This window comes from Apiospora phragmitis (genome assembly GCF_038363925.1).
Source record: "Apiospora phragmitis strain CBS 135458 chromosome Unknown utg000003l:1.0-2676785.0:1.0-2680665.0, whole genome shotgun sequence".
NCBI lineage: Eukaryota > Fungi > Ascomycota > Sordariomycetes > Amphisphaeriales > Apiosporaceae > Apiospora > Apiospora phragmitis.
This window is the reverse complement of record NW_027117401.1, coordinates 790731-808516: the sequence shown is the minus strand read 5'-3', so window position 1 is coordinate 808516 and position 17786 is coordinate 790731. Positions and strand designations below refer to the sequence as shown.

Here is a 17786-nt window from a genome sequence, read left to right as displayed (position 1 = left end):
TCTGATTCGTTGGTATGAGGCACACGTGATTTCCTCCGCACAGGACCATTGTCAGAAGGCTGTCGAGAATCTACAATAGCAATTGAAACTATCCAATCTTCGAAAGCGGTCCTCGATGGACTTGAAATATTCTGTACGATAATCGCGACCGCAGTGAAAATCCCCCCAACCAAACCTAGTTCATACTGGTCCACTCATTAGACACCTTAGGTACTCGGCTCACTATGTCGGAAGCCATGCGGGCGCGACCGGCAGTAAGCCAGCAGTTCGGCAGCGCTATGGTGAGCGACGGGAGCCGCTTATTCCAGGGTATCGTTCAAGGGGACCTTCATCTGAACCGTAAGTCGCCTAAATCCAGCAGAAGACCCAGCTCCTACTAGGCTACCTGGCTTTCCACCCGCTTTGTCCTAACAACGCTCCAGGTACGTTGTCGCTACGAGAGCCCCTTATCCAGGCGACGCTAACGCTAGGTTCAAACTAGAACACATAGAACGACCAGAAACCCCACCGAAGCCGACTGCCCTCATTTCTTTCAATCGCGACCGAGACTTCGTCCAACGGAACACAATCCTCGACCGGGTCCACCACTTATGCAACGAGCCAGCTTCGCGAACTAGACTAGTCGGCTTGGGCGGAGTCGGCAAGTCCCAGATCGCTATCGAATACACCTACCGAGTCTGAGAACGAATGCCCGAGACGTGGGTTTTTTGGGTCCACGCGAGTAGCGCAGCTCGTTACGAACAGAGCTTCCGAGACATTGTGGACTACCTTAAGCTACCCGAACGGAGGAATCCTCAAAACAATATCTTCCAATTGCTATACAACTGGCTACGCGGCGAGAAGAGTAGTAAATGGGCTCTCATACTGGATAATTTTGATGCAGCTAGCTTTATATTCCACAACCCAACCGATCATGGCGACGGGCAACGGGATGGCTCAGAGGATCAGAGTCAGCCGCTCCTCTCATACCTTCCATATTGCCAACATGGATCTATCCTTATCACGACCCGAAGCAAGGGCGCGGCTCTGGAGCTTGTTGAATAATCCAAAATCATTCCGGTCAAGCCTATGGATCAGACGGAAGCGATAGCACTTATCGAGAAGTTAGGACCGGAGCCAGATAAGACGACCACTGGGGCGCTCGCTACCGCACTCGAACACATGCCGCTAGCTATTGTCCAAGTGACAGCCTACATTTCTAAAAGAGCTCTACGTTGCTCTATGCAAGAATATCTCGATAAATTCAAGCAGAGCGACCGGAAGAGAGCGAGTCTTCTCGATTACGACAAAGGGCAATTGCGGCGGGATCGAACAGTTAAAAACTCAATTATTATCACGTGGCAAACCTCGTTCGACCATATCCGTTAAACACGACCATCCGCAACTAATCTACTTTCGCTCATAAGCTCCTGCGATCGCCAAGGTATCCCTAAGAGTCTCATGCGGGAATTGGATGGGAATGAAGATGTCGTTAGTGAATTAAGTCGACAATAACAGAGCGCTGCCTTAAACAGTTCGAGCAGCGACGAAGAATCAACCGATAAAGACATTAAGTCGGATTATAGTAGCAACGATGACTTCGAAAAAGATGTTTTGAGTTTACGAGATTATTTATTCATCTCTATAATCGAAGACGAAAAGGCATTCACAATACACAACCTGGTGCAGCTGGCTATGAGAAGATGGCTTAAAGCTAAGGAGCAGCAAGAAAGGTGTAATTCTGAGTTTATCTGTCGCCTTAACGCCCAGCTCCCGACCGGAGTGTATGAGAACTGGGTAAGATGCCAGGCGCTTCTACCACACGCCATATCAGCAGCAGCACAGCGGCCAAAGAATGAAGAGTTATTGGAGACATGGACTTCGATCCTTTATAAAGCTGCATGGTACCTTGAAATGATGGGCCAGGGGCCTGAGGCGCAGAAGATGGAGGAGGAAGCGATGAGGTACAGAATCAGGATCTTTGGGCGGGCGCACGAGGAAAGCCTCGCTGCTATCGAGATGGTAGGCAGTGTATGCAACCTAAGAGGCCAATGGAGCCCAGCGGAGAAGCTGGTGTGGAAGTGATGGAGACTCGCAAGCAGAAACTCGGGGCGGATCATCCAGATACGCTGGGAAGCATGAACAACCTTGCCTATACGTGGGAGGGTCAAGGCCGACTACCAGAAGCTCTTGGATTAATGCGGGAATGTGTACGGGTTACGCGAACTGTCTTGGGCGCTCAACATCCTCATTATCTATATTCGTTAGAAACACTACATACTTGGGAGCTGAAGCATACCAGCGCCGGTGCCAGTTGAGTATGGAACGGTCGATCGTGTTGGGATTCTGCATCTTGGGGTAACGATGGTGGTCGTGGTCCTGAAGAAAATTATAAGACCACACGAATGAAAGATACGATAATCTCGTGATGGGAACTCGCCCATACTGTAATAATAGAAGATGGAATGTGCGCCGAAGATGGCGATGACCAGATTTGTATTAAAAGCTCTATTTACAGTCGGTTACAGGAACGATTGCCGTGCCAAGGGTCAGCAGCTTCTGGCTCGAGTTCTTCTCGAGCATAAAGTAATTGAAGTATATTATTATCGATTTATGAATGCACAAGGGAAGGATAAGCGAAGCCAGAAATGGCTCTCTACTTGTAAACATAGACGGGTACATGCTGTCAGCAGCTACCCCTGCAGTGTGGATCCAGAACGGAAACCATGAAAGAGTAAAGAGAGGACGCTGGTTTCGCTAATGACTGTAGAACGAAAATGCAAAAGATTTCAGCTGAACGCCAGCGCTTGTGGTAGCAACCAGTAAGATGCCATTCCGGTGCGCCGATGGAATCGTTTAGAACTTGAGTCTTCGGATCAGAAGGCTGACTGGATTATAGGTTTGAAGATTACCAGCAGACTAATAATGTGCTGTCCCTGCATAACGGTAGACTTTTAGCGAAATGCGACGCGCGAAGAACTTGTGAAGCAGCCCAACAAGCAAAGCGAGTCGATCAGGTTTTCGGTGGCATGGGGATAGACCATTCGAGACAGCACAGGGACAGCTCGTAACAACGGAATGGAATTCTAGGGGCATATGAGGCCTTCCTTAACCTTGATATGCCTCCATCTAATATAATAAAATCTAAGTTTAGCGTCCGCGAATGATATATTAAAAATAAAAACCCGAAGTACTGTGGGGACCCTGCCCTGTGCGTAAATAATATTAGGGAAGTGCCGGTTATTATTAAGTAAAACTTTCATAAGGCTATATATTTAATGTTAATAAATATTAATATTATTAAGCTTTATACTTTAGCGAGTTTAAAACTAATAATATTAAATAGGCTCTCGTACGTACGGTGGTTCCGGTTTTAATCGGGGTTTAATCGTTCTTATTCTATTATTTATATCTATTTTTAATACGAGCTACGAGGGGTATTATATGCCCCTCTTAATAAAATAGGAAAGGGGTTTATACGCGTAAGTACGTGATACTTTTTTTAAAGTAATATAGAAAACTTTAGTTCCTGCTATTTTAATATTAATAACTTTTTATTTTAATAATAAACTTGGTTAGCTCTTTTTATTAAAACGAGTCTTCTCGTCGTAAGGGTTTCGTATAGATAGGTTGTACTAATCCGGTATTTAGTACCTATTTAAATCGTATAAGTAATACTATACCTTCTTAATATTATTTTTATTAAATAGCAGGTCTTTTTAATTAGTTATTTTAGTTATTCGATAATAATAACGGTATTAGGGAAAAATTATTATGCGTTAACGCGTTTTTTTTTATTATAAATTAAAAAAAACTATTTAAAAATAATAATAATAATAGGTACGCGCTTTTATATATCGAATTACGTTATACCTTATTAAAAATTATATCTCTTTTTTTTTTACTCGCCGTATAAGTTTAGCCGCTCGATATACGCTTTTATATATACGGTAAGGCTATTCGTTAAGACTATTTACTTAAAGGCTTTATTTAGGGATTTCTTAATAAAGGAGTTTATAAGGTTATTTCGGCCGTCGACCTAGTAGATCTCCAAGATCTCCTTTTTTCGTATAATTTTCGAAGCGATATAATATCGATTATTAATCTTTTCTTATTCGTTATTTTTAATTTAATTAAATATTTATTAAATAAATATTTTTATTAATAAGTTAATAATAAAACGCGGCGTTTATTAAGTAAATAATATTTTATCGTGCGTTTTCTAGATCGAGATAATCGTACTCTTTTTCGTTATTTTTTAGCTCTTCTTTTTTTCTTTTCTTAATTTCGGACGAAATCCCCGTATTTTTTTTAAATAAAAAGATCCTATCCCACGTTATTACACGCTTAGAAGTATTAAATTATTATATAAGTTCGCTTTTTAATTAGGTAATTTATTAATTAATAGTTTTATTTATAATAAATTCGGTAAGTTCTTTATTCGAACTATTAATTCTTATACGATAGCCTTAATTAAAAAGTATTAACAGGTTATTAACTACCTTTTTATTTTAATAGTCAGCTATTATATAGTAATTTATTACCGTAAACTAGTTAGTTTTCTCGCGTACAATTATTTATAAACCGTTTATTAATTAGGTATATATTTTTAACCGGGTTTCGATATAGTTCCTCCGTTAAATATCGTTTCGATAATATCTAGTTCGCTATTATATTTAATAATACGCGAAAATTTAAAAATAACGCTTTATATATTAGCTTTTAATAAATAAAGGTTAATAAAAATTCCGGAACTTTTCGATAAGCTTTTACAACGGAGGTATAGAGAGCGATCTCTCTTTTAAATCCCCTTCCGAGGGCTCGTTATACGAGCTAGAGTTTATTTAATAAGATTTTTAAAACCTCGATAAATTATTTCTCAGCGTTTTTATTTTTTATTTATATAAAAAAAGTTATTATTTAATTCGTAAAATATTATATATAATTTATTATCGTATTAAAATATAAATTTATTAAATAATATATTTCGTTTTATCTCTTTTTAAGTTCGATATAATTAAAATAAAATACCTCTATACGGCCGGAAAAAATATTTAAAAAAAACTATATAATATTAGTTTTTTAATATATCTAGCCGTCGATATATTCCGATAAATATCCGTACTTTATTATAAAAGATGTTATACGGCTTGCCGGTATAGTTCTTTCTCTTTCCTTTATACCTTCGAAAAGGTAATAACCTTATTTTAATCGATTTTGCCGTTATAAATAGCTCGGCTTAAAAGGATATCGTATTCCGTAATATACGCTAAACTAAATAATTATACCGTCTAGTCCGGCGGTATCGGAGTTAGAGAAGGAAAAAGGATAACGTTTTGCAACGCTTGGGTACTTAAGAATCCAGGTTTAGACGTCGGGCCTAAAGTATTTAAAACTCCGGGATTAAACGTCGGTTTTAAAGTACCCTGTGGTGTCGCGGACGATTACTCCGTACAGAGACCGGGTATTTCTCGCTTAGACGGCGGTTCTTCGATTATCTATTCTCGGGAAGAGTATAGAACATCCTCCTTTTCGGGTTTCCGAAGTCGGTTCTACCGGTCGATCTTATTAATATATAAGATTAGCCGGTAATACTAAACTTATAAGCTTAGTTTTAAAAGATCCGTCTATTAATATATCGACTCCGTATTTTTTAAAATAATTAAAAAGTTTTTTTAAAATATACGGTTAATTTAACCGAATTAATATTCGGTTTATCCGTTAAATTTTATAATAAACGATTTTTTAAAAAAAATCCCCTTTATTTTTAATATATAATATTTTAAAAAGTATTATATAAAGTATATCGTAAATAATTCGGGTATTATTTTTTTAAAAAGTATATTTAAAGGTTTAAATTTTTAAAAAGCGAGGTTAATATTTCTTTTTTAAATTATTAAAAAAATTCCGGTATTTTAAAATATTTTTTTATACGTAAGCGGTTCGGGGTTTAAAATCGTCGGTTTATCTAAGTTCGATACGTCCGAGCTTAATCTCGATTCGCCGACCGCGATTAATTTTATTTAATAAAGGTTATTATTTTATAAATCGTATAATAAAGTTATTTAAATATATAATTATATATAACTTAACTAATTTCGTATATAATTCGAAACCTAGTCTCCTCTTTATAATATATACTCGGGAAAAGGGGTTCCTCCTCGTACAGTTAATTTAATTCGGCTCTTCCTCCGAATTTCTAACGGGCGGAAATTCTCGGGGCTCCTTAGCACGGTCGCCTTTATATCGGTAAGGGCGTAAAACCGTCTCTTTACTCTTATTAATTTATAATCGCTATAAGTAACTACTAATTAATATTAAATAAGCTTTCGTATATATAATAATTCCGGTTTTAATCGGGGTTTAATTATTTTTATTTTATTATTTATATTTATTTTTAATACGAGCTATAAAGGATATCGTATGCCCCTCTTAATAAAATAAGAAAAGGGTTCGTACGCGTAAGTACGTAGCACCTTTTTTAAAATAATATAAAAAACCTTAGTTCCTGTTATTCTAATAAATAATGAATTAATAAATTATAATCGTTATTAAAACCTTTAAGTTATTTTAATACTTATTTAATCGTAGCGATATATATAAACGTTAAAAATATATTCTATTAATATTTTAATAAATATTTATAATTTATTAAAATATATTATATAAAAAGTCTTAGCGTAGTTTATTATTAAGTCGGTTATATTATTAAGTTAACTACTTTTTTATATTTTATTATTTTTATATAAATTAATTTAACTTTAACGCTTTAAGTTAATTAAAGTTACTCTTTATTTAATTCGTTATTTAATTTTATATTCTTTTTATATATTCGCATATTATAACTTATTTCGCCGTAAATATCACAGCGCCTTTTACCGGTCGCCCTCCGCTTTAACGAACCCCTCGTTCCGTATTTATTAATTACTAAACGTTTCTCTTCTACCTTCTCGTTTTATAGTCTTTAAGATTCTTATATAATAAAGGCTCTTTTAAGTTAAACACGTGGTTTTTTAACTTTCCGGCGCTTAAAAAATATTAAATTAACCTTTTATAATAAGTTAAAACTTTATTTTTAATAAAAATAAAATATTTAATCGTTTATTAAAGGTTAAACGACGTTTAAAAGTTATAGGTATTACTCGTTCTTAAACGCGACGAGCTAGGTATAAACGTTTAAAAACGTATATTTAGTTTATTAAATATCTTATATAAATAGTAAAGTATTAAACTAAATACGTTAAATTTACATTTAATATTACTTTTTATAAAACTAATAAAATATATAGCTTTAAAAACGATAAAAAACTTTAGCTTTATAATATAATCTATTAACGCTTTAATAAATAACTCGATTTCTTTCGAATAAATACGCTTTAATAACGAATAGAATATTATATTTAAAAATAAAAATAAGTAAAAAAAAGTAAAGAGGTATATTAAGCGTAATAATGCCGTTATTTTTATAATATTCCTCGAATTCGGCCGAAATATAGCTTTCGTAATCTTTTAAAATTATGAAACGATAAAAGCTTTTCGTCCACGTTTTAATATATTTATTAAAATATCGAATTTATTTTAAGCTCGTTTCGTTATCGGTTTAATTATTTAATCGCCCGGTAAGTCTTATTTATAAAACTAGTTTATAAAGTAACTATAACGAACGCTATTTAAGTTCTAAAAGAAACCTAGTAAGACGTACTAGGGTTTATGTTAACAATACGAGAGAGTATCTAAACGTGCGATAGAAGTCGCTTCTATCGATACAATGGGCAATAGCTCGTAGGAACGAAGGCCACGCCTGGCCATCTCCACGCCGCGCGTCACCAGAGAGTTCCGCTGCTGCCGAATCCGCTCCAGACGCTGAAAGGCCCCCTGAGCCTCCCGGTGAGCCTTCTCCAGAGCCGCGCTCGTCTCGCGCAGAGAGTCGCTGGCCGCCTGCTCCTCAGAGCGCAGACGACGGGACTCATCGACGACCCGAGACACCGCAGAAACCGACAGACCGGAACCATCGCAGGACCGACCACGACGGACGCACTCTTTGCAGCGAGAGATACTGTCCAGCATAATGCACTTCCACCCCTCCCCAAACAAAGAGAGCACGGCATGGCCTCGAAACCAAATTCGTCGAGAAGAGCAACTAGGTTATGACGCTGTTCGGTTTTCTTAGACTTCGCACGAGGAACAGGTTTTTCAACTCGACTTGACATGATGAGCAAACATCACAATAAAAACATAACGAAGGAAAGGAAAAACTTACCAGGCCCCGACACGATGGGCGGGTAAGGATACTTAAAGGAACCCAGCGCTTCGGGGACAAAGCAGCTGGAAGAGGGAAGGTAGTGTTACGACCTGACCTAATTATGCGGCCAAGACCCACAGATCACCGGGCCGGATTTACGATGCCCCGCCCAGGCTACGATGTCACGGCCACCGACCGCGCAGCCAGCTACACCAACATGAACGCGCCCATACTGCAAAAGCGCACGGCGACCACGACGACGGTGTCCCGAACAACAGCCGGCTGGACACGACCCCAAAAGAGCAGCAAGGACAACGTCACGTGAGGGATCACGGGGATCACCAGAAACGACGAAGTGAGCCAGTGATCCAACCAACGAGGGGATCACCCGGATCACTGGAATGCGAGGGTGAGCCAAGTGATCCAACGGATTAGTAAGGGAGGAGATTAAATATATAACGACGGACGTTCCCTATATATTTTATATAGATACTCTCTACCTTAGTAATTAATATAAATACTAATCTTAACTTATTAATAAGGTAAATAGCTTTAACGAAACTATTATAAATACCTTTAAATACCTACGCACCTTAGTTATCTTCGTTCCTACGAGCTATTACTTATTATATTAATAGAAGCGACTTTTATCGCACGTTTAAATACTCTCTCGTATTATTAATATAAACCCTAGTACGTCTTACTAGGTTTCTTTTAAAACTTAAATAGCGTTCGTTATAGTAATATTAATTTTAAATAATTAAAAACGGCGGAATGTATTAATTTTACAAATTAATATATTTAATAGTTATTAATTATTCTCGATTATTAAGCTAAATCGATTTCGCTTCCTTATAATAATTAATATATATTATAACGAGTATTAACTTAATTATATTTATTATAAAGCTAGTCTCGTTAAAATTTTATATATCTTCGTTTAAAATACCGTATTTAATTTTAATACTCGCGATTAATACGAACTAGCCGAAAATAATACTTATATCTTTATAAAAAGCCCTTTAATAATCGTATTAATAATTTATTTAAGCCTTAAAGTTTAAGTTATAATTAATAAAGCGTTTAACCTAATAGTTATAAACGCGGTCGCCGCTACACGACTTTAAAAAAAATTAACTATATCTTTTATAATATTAATAATAAAAGGTATCCTTTAAATATTTAAATTAATTATATAATTACGAAGCACGGGAGCGCCAGGTCCCGGGTGCCCTCGGATGCTGCCAAGTATAAGATGTCCAGCCAGGCGTCGGTCGTGCGCCCGAAGCGGCCGGCCCTCTCAGCCCAGACGTTGACGCCCCAGCCGAGCAAGTGGCGTAGCAGCTGCGGCATGTTCAGCAGTGCGGCCAAATAACACAAACCCCCGAAGATCTCCTTGGGCACACCGCTGTCTCTGGTGCAGAATTCGGTGTACACGTCGAAGTGCTGGATCAGCAGGGACGCCGTCTGCTCGGACGCTCCGTACATGGCGTACATGAGCACGCCCGGTGCATGATCTATCAACAGGCGTATGGAGGTCAGAAGATGCCTGCCTTCCACCGAGAGCACAGGCGGCTGCACGTTGGCTTCTTAAATAATCAGCTCCTGCCACGGTTCCCGACTCGCCATCGTCAAGCGGAAGACGACCCCCTTCTGACAGAGCATGCTCAGGACGTCGAGGCGGCCGTACTGCGCCGCCAAGAAGTGCGGCGCAATCAACTCATTACTGCCCCAGCGCCCATTTATGGACTCGGGAAACGTTTTGTGGAAGACGTCGTAGGCTTCCTCGACGATCCGGATGTCGATGCCATTGCGAATCACGAGCAGCAGCAGCGGATCCCCGAGTTCCGCGGACCGCGGATGCCCGGCCTCTAGCGCTCTGGCCTCCCTTCTCTGCTGAAGCGCATCAAGTGTAAGGACAAACGTCCTGCTGCCAAGCTTCGTGTACAGGTCTTTGCACAAGCAGGCCAGGTTGAAGCTGTCCTCTCTTCGTAGTAAGAAGCCCTGGATGGTTCGCAGCAGTTCTAGGGGTATTTGTGTAAGGCCTGGCTGGCATGATATCGTCTACATACTCCAACGACATCCAAGAGCTTTGAGAATAAAATAGAAGCTAATAACTTATGATCGAGCAAAGAGCTCGGCTATAAAGAGATTACATGACGAGTCTCATGTCATACACTTGACTAGTTGGAGGACAGTGTTAATAATTCCATTAGGGGGGTATATGTAGGAACTAAGCCGGTCTGCACAAGTGTCTTTGTTATAGTGAGCTTGAACACAAGTCCTTTATAAGACCATAGAAGGGATGTGGAACCCTGGATGGGCTAGCGTTCGATATCACAAAGAAACAGACGCTCAAACTACCATTGAAATATCGTCAAAAGTCTTAAACAATGATATTGTTCCTAGGGTTTGCTTCGTCGCGGAAAAGGTTTGCTCACTGACATTATAGACTGAGGAGTTCTATTATATGCAGTTTTTCCCCCTTAGGGTGTGTGAATATCGGAGGTGTATAGACAAGCGTAAATACATTAAAATAATAACAGGGGTTTAAAGTAAAGTTTGCAATAGAAGAAGTAGAAAACCGTTGATGACTGCTAACCGTAACATAGAGAACGTATCCAGCCGAACCGTGGTTATCGTTATCGGTATTAGAGAGCATCGTTATCCTTTGAAATTAGAATACTAGAAATAGATACTACAAGTGCATATATTCTCATCAAAGAAAAGAATAAGTCAAAAGGACGACCCAGAGTGGTATCTTCCTAAGAACGCCAGCTTATGCATCCTGACCTGACCTGACCTGTCCCATTCCAGCAACACAATCTCATGGTCCCATAATCAAACATAATTGGCCATCCGAGCATTACACAGCCAGCCAGTGCTGTTTGCCCTCCGGAGTGGTTGTAGCATGTTCCGTGGACCCCCCTTAGTCTCATAAACGCCCCCTTTACCCCCGTCTTACAGATCTGCCTTTATCATTCGAGTCTTGTCGACTCAAAAGGCCCTTTCGAAATTAATGGTCGGGTGCTCCTTATAATCATTCGAGCCCCATGGACACCTCATCCCCGAACCCCCAACTAGCTTGCTCTTTACGGGATCCTTGGATCTCCAGCTCCAGGGCCGGTGTCAGGGAGCCATCGTTCTCTTGATTGCTGTTAACCGAGTCACTAGTCCGCCTGCTCCGCTTCGAACCGTTCGTCGCCTTCCTACTACGGATCGACGGGGGGTTGCTGTGACTGTGGGCGTAGGGGTTTATGCCGAAGCCCGGCCACTTGAAGCCTCGAGCTGATTTGGACGAAGTAGAGAGTACAGAAGCGGTCTCGGTCTCCTCGTTATCGTTTTCGTGCTCGTTGCTGGTTTGCGAGTGGCCGGGGTCTGAGCTCCCGCTCTGAACTGAGGTCGAGAGTTGAGCCTTGGGCTCGGGTAAGTCCTGGCGTGGTGGAGCTGGGCGCGCCGGGAGTTCTGGGGGCGTAGGCGATACCGTTGGTTCTGCTGGTGTTGATGATCCGGATAATTCCTCTGCTTCATCGTTTACTTCAACGAGCTCAGCATCACGATACCACTTTCGACGCCGGGTCCAGCGCCCCCAACCATCCGCTCCTCGGCGTCCATTATTCCACTGGTACGACATCACGTTAGCAAAATTCCTTTCGTCCCATATTCTCGCCTGTGACATCTATACATACCTTGTTGTCGTAGTAAATCCAACCGTTCTTGCCGGCTTCCGAGTCATAATCGTGCTCGTCCTGAATGTCGGGTACTCCGTCTACGCGCCACTTGCTCCCCTTCACCCAGCGCCATCTCGCATGCCCGTCCTCGACCTCGGGCAGTTCGAACTCATCCTTTGGTGGAACCGCATTGTTGTGTTCATCGGCCCATGCCGATCTCTCGTAAGCGAACAGGTTATTCGTCCACCCGAGTCCAACCCACCTCCTCTGATTCTCATAAAGTATGAAGGTAAAGCGCACTCCGGTCTCCTTGCCGGAATATCCTGATCTCGATCGCTGAAGTAGGGTAGTCAGCGCCGACGTCGACGGCGACTTCTTTGTCGCATTGGATCTCGTAATGGTCGTTTTCCCGCTAACGACGTCTTTGGTGGGCGTCTTGGGCCCTTCGAATTCGAGCCCGGTGACCCATCTGGCGATACGACGGACTGTAGCGCTCCGCCACAGCAGGGTCCTCGAGACTTTGCAGATCCTACTATGCCAGCTGAGCACCAGCGTGCCGAAAAGCATGATGACTCTCTTGGTCGTAATTATGCGTAAAGGGGGTAATGTTAAGATGACCCATATAGGCGTCACAGCCAGGATCCTTACGAACATGGCCGTAAGCGCCGGTCTTGTGGTAGCGCTGGTGGCCGTGCGCTGCGTGCTCAGGAAGTCCGTCATCAGGAGCAGGGGCTCCAAGAGGATATTGCACCGCGTCGTAAAGACCTTGACGGTATCCACGATTTCGTCTAGTGTCTTCTGGTGGCGTGTGTTGGTAACCTCGCTGGTGTTTCTTTGATGGTCGCCCTTCTTGCCGCTCGCCCCACCCGCAGCGGAACCCTCGGCCGCATTGCTCTTCTTGCTAGACTTGCTCGAGGACGACGACGCCCACGACGGATGCTCGCCCCAGCCGCTGCTGCTTAACGGGCTATACCGGCGACCGTACATGCCTCCGATGATGCCCACGATGACCACGATAGGTCCCGCAAAGCGAACCAAGAAGTCACCATACTGAACCGTCGCCCAGAAGACGACCAGTAACAGAAAGCTCTCCCATGCGTCACCCGTCGTCCAACTCAGCAGGCCCGCGAGCTTATTCAGGGGCAACAGGAACGGGTGGCTGTAGGCGAGGGCTCGGGTGACTTGCGGCGGGGTGGCGAGGAGCAAGGGCGACTTCTGATGTACGAGGATGGTTGAGCGTCGTGCTGCGGCCGTGGCAGTAGTAGAGAGGTTCGAGGAACTGAAGGCGGCGTATGTGGGAGGCACAGCGCCGTAGGGGTTCTCGATGATAGGCGAGGTGACGGAGCCATCGCCGTCGCCGTCGCCGCGGGGTTTGGATGGGGTCGACATTTGCGTGAGGAGCCAAGGGTGTCCTGGGACGGAAAGGGCGGTTAGAAATCAGCCACCATAATCATTTCGTGGGGGGCAGATCAGGTGCGCAAACGCGATGCCGCTAAAATGGGAGATGAAGAGGAACGCGTCGCAAGATGAGATGTGTCGTGGTCGGACTTCTCGGCGTGCATAATTGGGGAATCGGATTGATTGTGGTAAGATGCAGATCCAGAATGAGAGGGACGGAGGGGAGGAAAAACGATGTCGTCACCCCATGGAATCAGACAGGCACTAGGGCTAGGCTGGAGAGGGTGCCTAAGCTCCGGCCGCTTGGGGATCCGGGGAGAGACACAGGCAGCTAAGCCAATGGAGGAAGACAGTAGGTTAAAGTGGCCTGAAGTCGAATGCTGCGACAAGTGTAAAGGGCAAGAAGCGATTCGCATCAAATCGACTTACCAGGGCAGCCATTAAGAAGAAATGCGACGCGGCACACTCACTTGGTGGCCCACGTCTGGCGATGTGCGATGCAATGCGATGCGATGGAGTCACGACGGGAATTCGTCGCAGCAGCAGTGGGTGCGCTCGCTGCAACCTCTCACAAGAATCCCAGTGAACCCACACTGATGCAGGGCGTGCATGCTCCCCGCTCTCTCTCCCTCTCCTCTTCTCTTCTCCGCCAAAGCCAGAACCAGGCAACAGAACGAAAAGCACCTTTCGGTCCTTCAGTCGTTCGATTTTCGTCTCCGTCTCGAGCTAGAGGGCGCCTTGGAGTCAATTAGTTCCGATTCAACGAGATCCTCTTCTCGCTGGGAAAGGTGGGAACTGCCGCGGGCCAGACAGACTGCAGTCTTGAAGGTTTGACGATGAGATGTCCGGTTTTGATAATGCCGAGGATACTTGGACTGGTAGGCCAGCAGAGCAATGGTCGTGGGGAGAAAAAGGTCTGCTTTCCAGATCTAGGCCAACAAAAATGGATGAATGAAAATATATATGGCAATCTAGGTTATCACTCTCGTAGTCGTACAACGGAAATTCAACCGAACTCCTGCGTTCCTGGGAAGACGAGTCAGCAGACAGCCCTGACAGCGCCAACGCGGGGCGCGCGGCTTTCGGTTCAGCTGTCACATGCCAATCCAACAACCCCTAGGTTCCAGCTTTTACTGCATCTTCAACTTGCATCAATTGAAACACTTGGACTCTCTGTATTGGTCCGCCTTGCAAATGATTATAGACATCATTAGAGTGATGTCATCCATCTACTTGTAGTTACAGAAGTAAAGTCGAGCATGGGAAGTATATGTTACAGGGGGATACAAGCAACGCTAACCAGATAAATAACAGGCGAGACTAATTATCTCAGCTGCGCTAGGTGCAATGTAAGTGTGTAAGCATTCTAATTCCTTGGACCTAGGGCGGTGCGAGACGAGCATGTCAGTCAGCCAGTACGCAGACAAAAATAAGCTGCTAAACAACAGCCCGCCAGTCCGACTTCACACATGTACGGAGAACGAAACCCCGAGAGAAAGAAATCCGTACCATACTACCACGTGTAAGGAGAACCGTAATCATCACTATCGCCGCCGTCGTTGTCCATCACCCGGCCCCGATCTCCACCGCCACCCGTGGTCCTCCGCCAGCCCAGACCCTTGGCGGCGAAGTCGCTCATCTCCAGCTGGTTCATGAAGGATTCGCGCGCCTGGCAGCACTTCTGGCACTCCTCGCCCCGGAACTCCTCCTCGGCGCGGCGGAGGCCGGCGGTGCAACGGCCCAGCGTGCCCCGGCGTCGCGCATCCCGGCACCATTGCGTGTTGGTGTTCTCCCCGATCCGGTCGTTGCAGGTGGCACAGACCGACTTCGTTTTGACCTTGCGACACATGATGAATGGGGTTCCTCTTGGCCTATTACTAATAATACCCTAATGCTGTTCGAGAAAAGAGTGTGAGTAAAGGGACAACACAGGGCATTCTGAGAAGAAGGTTCCTTTTTCAGGGGGGCTGGATAGGAATTGGAACTTTGGGGGCGAGTAGCCTTTGGACGGGAGGGGAAAGGACTGGGTGGAAGAAAGAATGCAGCATGAACGTGAGGGTTAAGAGAGAACTGGCATTAGAACTAATCGGACTCGGTCCCCGGGAAGTTGGCCAACCAAATTCCAGAAACCACAGTCGGGGCTACGTGCCTGGTATTACCTGGACACAGCGCGTGTTTGAGACAAAGAAAGCAAGGCAGTGCTCGCGCGTACGTAGGTATTCAGGGCGTCGTGTGTGTGTGCGTGCGCGCGCGCGCGTGTCAGCAGGGTCAGGCAGCAAGACTTGGGGGCGGGCGAGTGGGTTGGACCGAGGGTGCTCCCGTTCGTCAAAGGAGGTAAGATAAAAAGGCGCTGCATCCCCCCAGACTTTCCATTGTGGATTGCCCTGGCGGTTTGACCGTTATATACACGGCCCGCAGCTCCAAGCCATCGTGATTCGTCTCCTAACATATCCCCTTTCGACGAATCGTGCATCCCGCCTTGTCAGATATCCCGAAGTGCACCTCGGTTTGTGGAAGACCGCCGTTACGATTCACTGTGTACTGGGCCCTTTCAATTCCAGCCAGAGAAAAGGCCAGGCCTACCTTGTGTGTACGACCCAACCCCCAATCTTCAAGAACCTTGAGGGTACACAACCGAATCATTGGTTCACCACGAGAACGGAGTCCTCCCGCCGTTCCAATAAGAGAGCACTGCCGATTTGTAGCAGTTTAAAGGAGTAATCGGCTTTTACAATTGATTTACTGGCTATTATCTAGTACCTCACATGGCCAACTCGGTTTCGATATCGAGGCCATGGCGTCAGAAGAATGACAAGAAGTGATGTCACTTTCCAGTCCTTGACAGGCCGCTTCTGCTTGAGGTTGCTGCGGAGATGCGGTTCCGGGAAGTGTGTTGTTTCGTTTGGACACTCGCAGCTGCTGATGCTGCAATAGGCTCGTTCGGGTAGTGATTGCACAGAACCTCTCCCCTCGAGTGGCACAGCAAAGCAGCTCGCCAGAAAACGGCAAAAGAAATATGTTTCTCGAGAAAAGAAAACGCGGCCCATCAGTCAATGACTAAATTGTTGGACAAGTGCACAATGAGGAGCATGCCAGGAACTCTCACGATTTGTCAACGAGTCAATGACAGCGCACCAGATAGAGCAATGTGCTGCTGCCCCAGGGTAGCTTGCGCTACTTGGATTGGGCATGGGTGTTACTTTTGCATCACCGAACTTGTGGACTGTGGCGAAGGTAAATGTGACTGTCGGCGGACACTCTGCTCCATGGCTGTCGGTGGTCCGATCGTGGCCCGAGGTGGCAATTGTTTATTTTCATGCAGGTAAGCGAATTGAGACTGACCTAATCCCCCGACTGAAAGTAACTGACAAACGACCAGAAGTTAGCCACGGGTTCATTCAAATTGCAAGTGCAAATCAGAATCGAGAAATGGGAGGCCAGACAGACAGCTCGATTGCCGTGCAAGGAAAACACCATGCCATGCGCCAAGGAGATATAATGAAACCATCGTGTGGCCATGATCGATTCCTCGTACGAGATCCTTGGCGATCGAAGTACGCCACTGTGCTTCACAACCCCTCCGGGAGTGAGTCTGAGCCTCCCCCAGACCGTCCCAGACCACTGGCTGTTGGAACCATGGCTTCAGGTGCTAGGATGACACGACGGACAAGTCACGAATTACACAAGTACGCAGCACCAAGCAAGCAACTGTCAGCAGTGCCGATCCGATGCAACCCTGGCCGATCCTTCAAGGACAAAAAAAAAGGGGGCTAGATCGTGATTAGATCACCGCTCTGAGGCAGTAGCATGCCAGATACCTACCGCGTCTTAGAGTAAGGGGTGAAAACCGTGGCTCTTTATAGCCGGCTGACTGTCCATTCACAACTGCCGAGAACTACACATTTCTTTATGCACATGTAGATCTCTAGATCTCTAAATGAGTGAAATTCTTCTTCCAATTATAGACCCCTGTTTGCTGGTTGCCATGAAAGATTATCCATGGCTAGGGTAGACTGAACAACTGGTTTAATTTACTATATTTGTACAAGAAAAGATGGTGAAATGCGGCTGGAATACTGCCATCTCGAGCTGGCTATAGACACGAGAATATCTTACTTCCTCTGTTATGAGAAAAGCTTGTAGGCATGTTTGAATGGCTACTACTAGACAGCTAGCTAGACTTGTATCATGTTATTGATGAACACCAATCTGGTACCGAGGAAACAGGTGTGCCTAGAAGTGTCTACAAACTAATTGCGGCACCTTTTGGTTGGATGTGAAAGACTAGCCTCATGGACGAGCATAGTCTCAACGTAATAGCACTCGAGTATACGGACTATTAATTGCTGACTTGAACGTAAATAGACGAATATATAGAGAAAACTACTGGCGAGGACATGGTTGTCTTCGCTGTTGGAACGTGGTATTCAATCGAAATTAAGAAGAAAAAAGAAGAGGGGAAAAAGAAGAAGAAGAACAAGGAAGAAATAGGATTT

At 44.1% G+C, this 17786-nt stretch overlaps 3 protein-coding genes across 3 annotated transcripts; all 3 read right to left on the bottom strand.

Annotated features, from left to right (window-relative positions):
* Positions 1–9412: 9412 nt before the first annotated feature.
* Positions 9413–10883, bottom strand: PG994_002656 (uncharacterized protein; the record flags this gene model as incomplete). The annotated part of the gene is made up of 3 exons (XM_066854065.1): positions 9413–9738; positions 9880–10225; positions 10824–10883. The coding sequence occupies 3 exons, from the start codon at positions 10881–10883 to the stop codon at positions 9413–9415; spliced, it is 732 nt and encodes a 243-aa protein (XP_066719920.1).
* Positions 10884–11261: 378 nt separating this feature from the next.
* On the bottom strand, positions 11262–13281 carry PG994_002655 (uncharacterized protein; the record flags this gene model as incomplete). The annotated part of the gene is made up of 2 exons (XM_066854064.1): positions 11262–11843; positions 11911–13281. The coding sequence occupies 2 exons, from the start codon at positions 13279–13281 to the stop codon at positions 11262–11264; spliced, it is 1953 nt and encodes a 650-aa protein (XP_066719919.1).
* Positions 13282–14803: 1522 nt separating this feature from the next.
* On the bottom strand, positions 14804–15139 carry PG994_002654 (uncharacterized protein; the record flags this gene model as incomplete). The annotated part of the gene is made up of 1 exon (XM_066854063.1): positions 14804–15139. One exon carries the CDS (start codon positions 15137–15139, stop codon positions 14804–14806), a length of 336 nt encoding a protein of 111 aa, XP_066719918.1.
* Positions 15140–17786: the final 2647 nt, after the last annotated feature.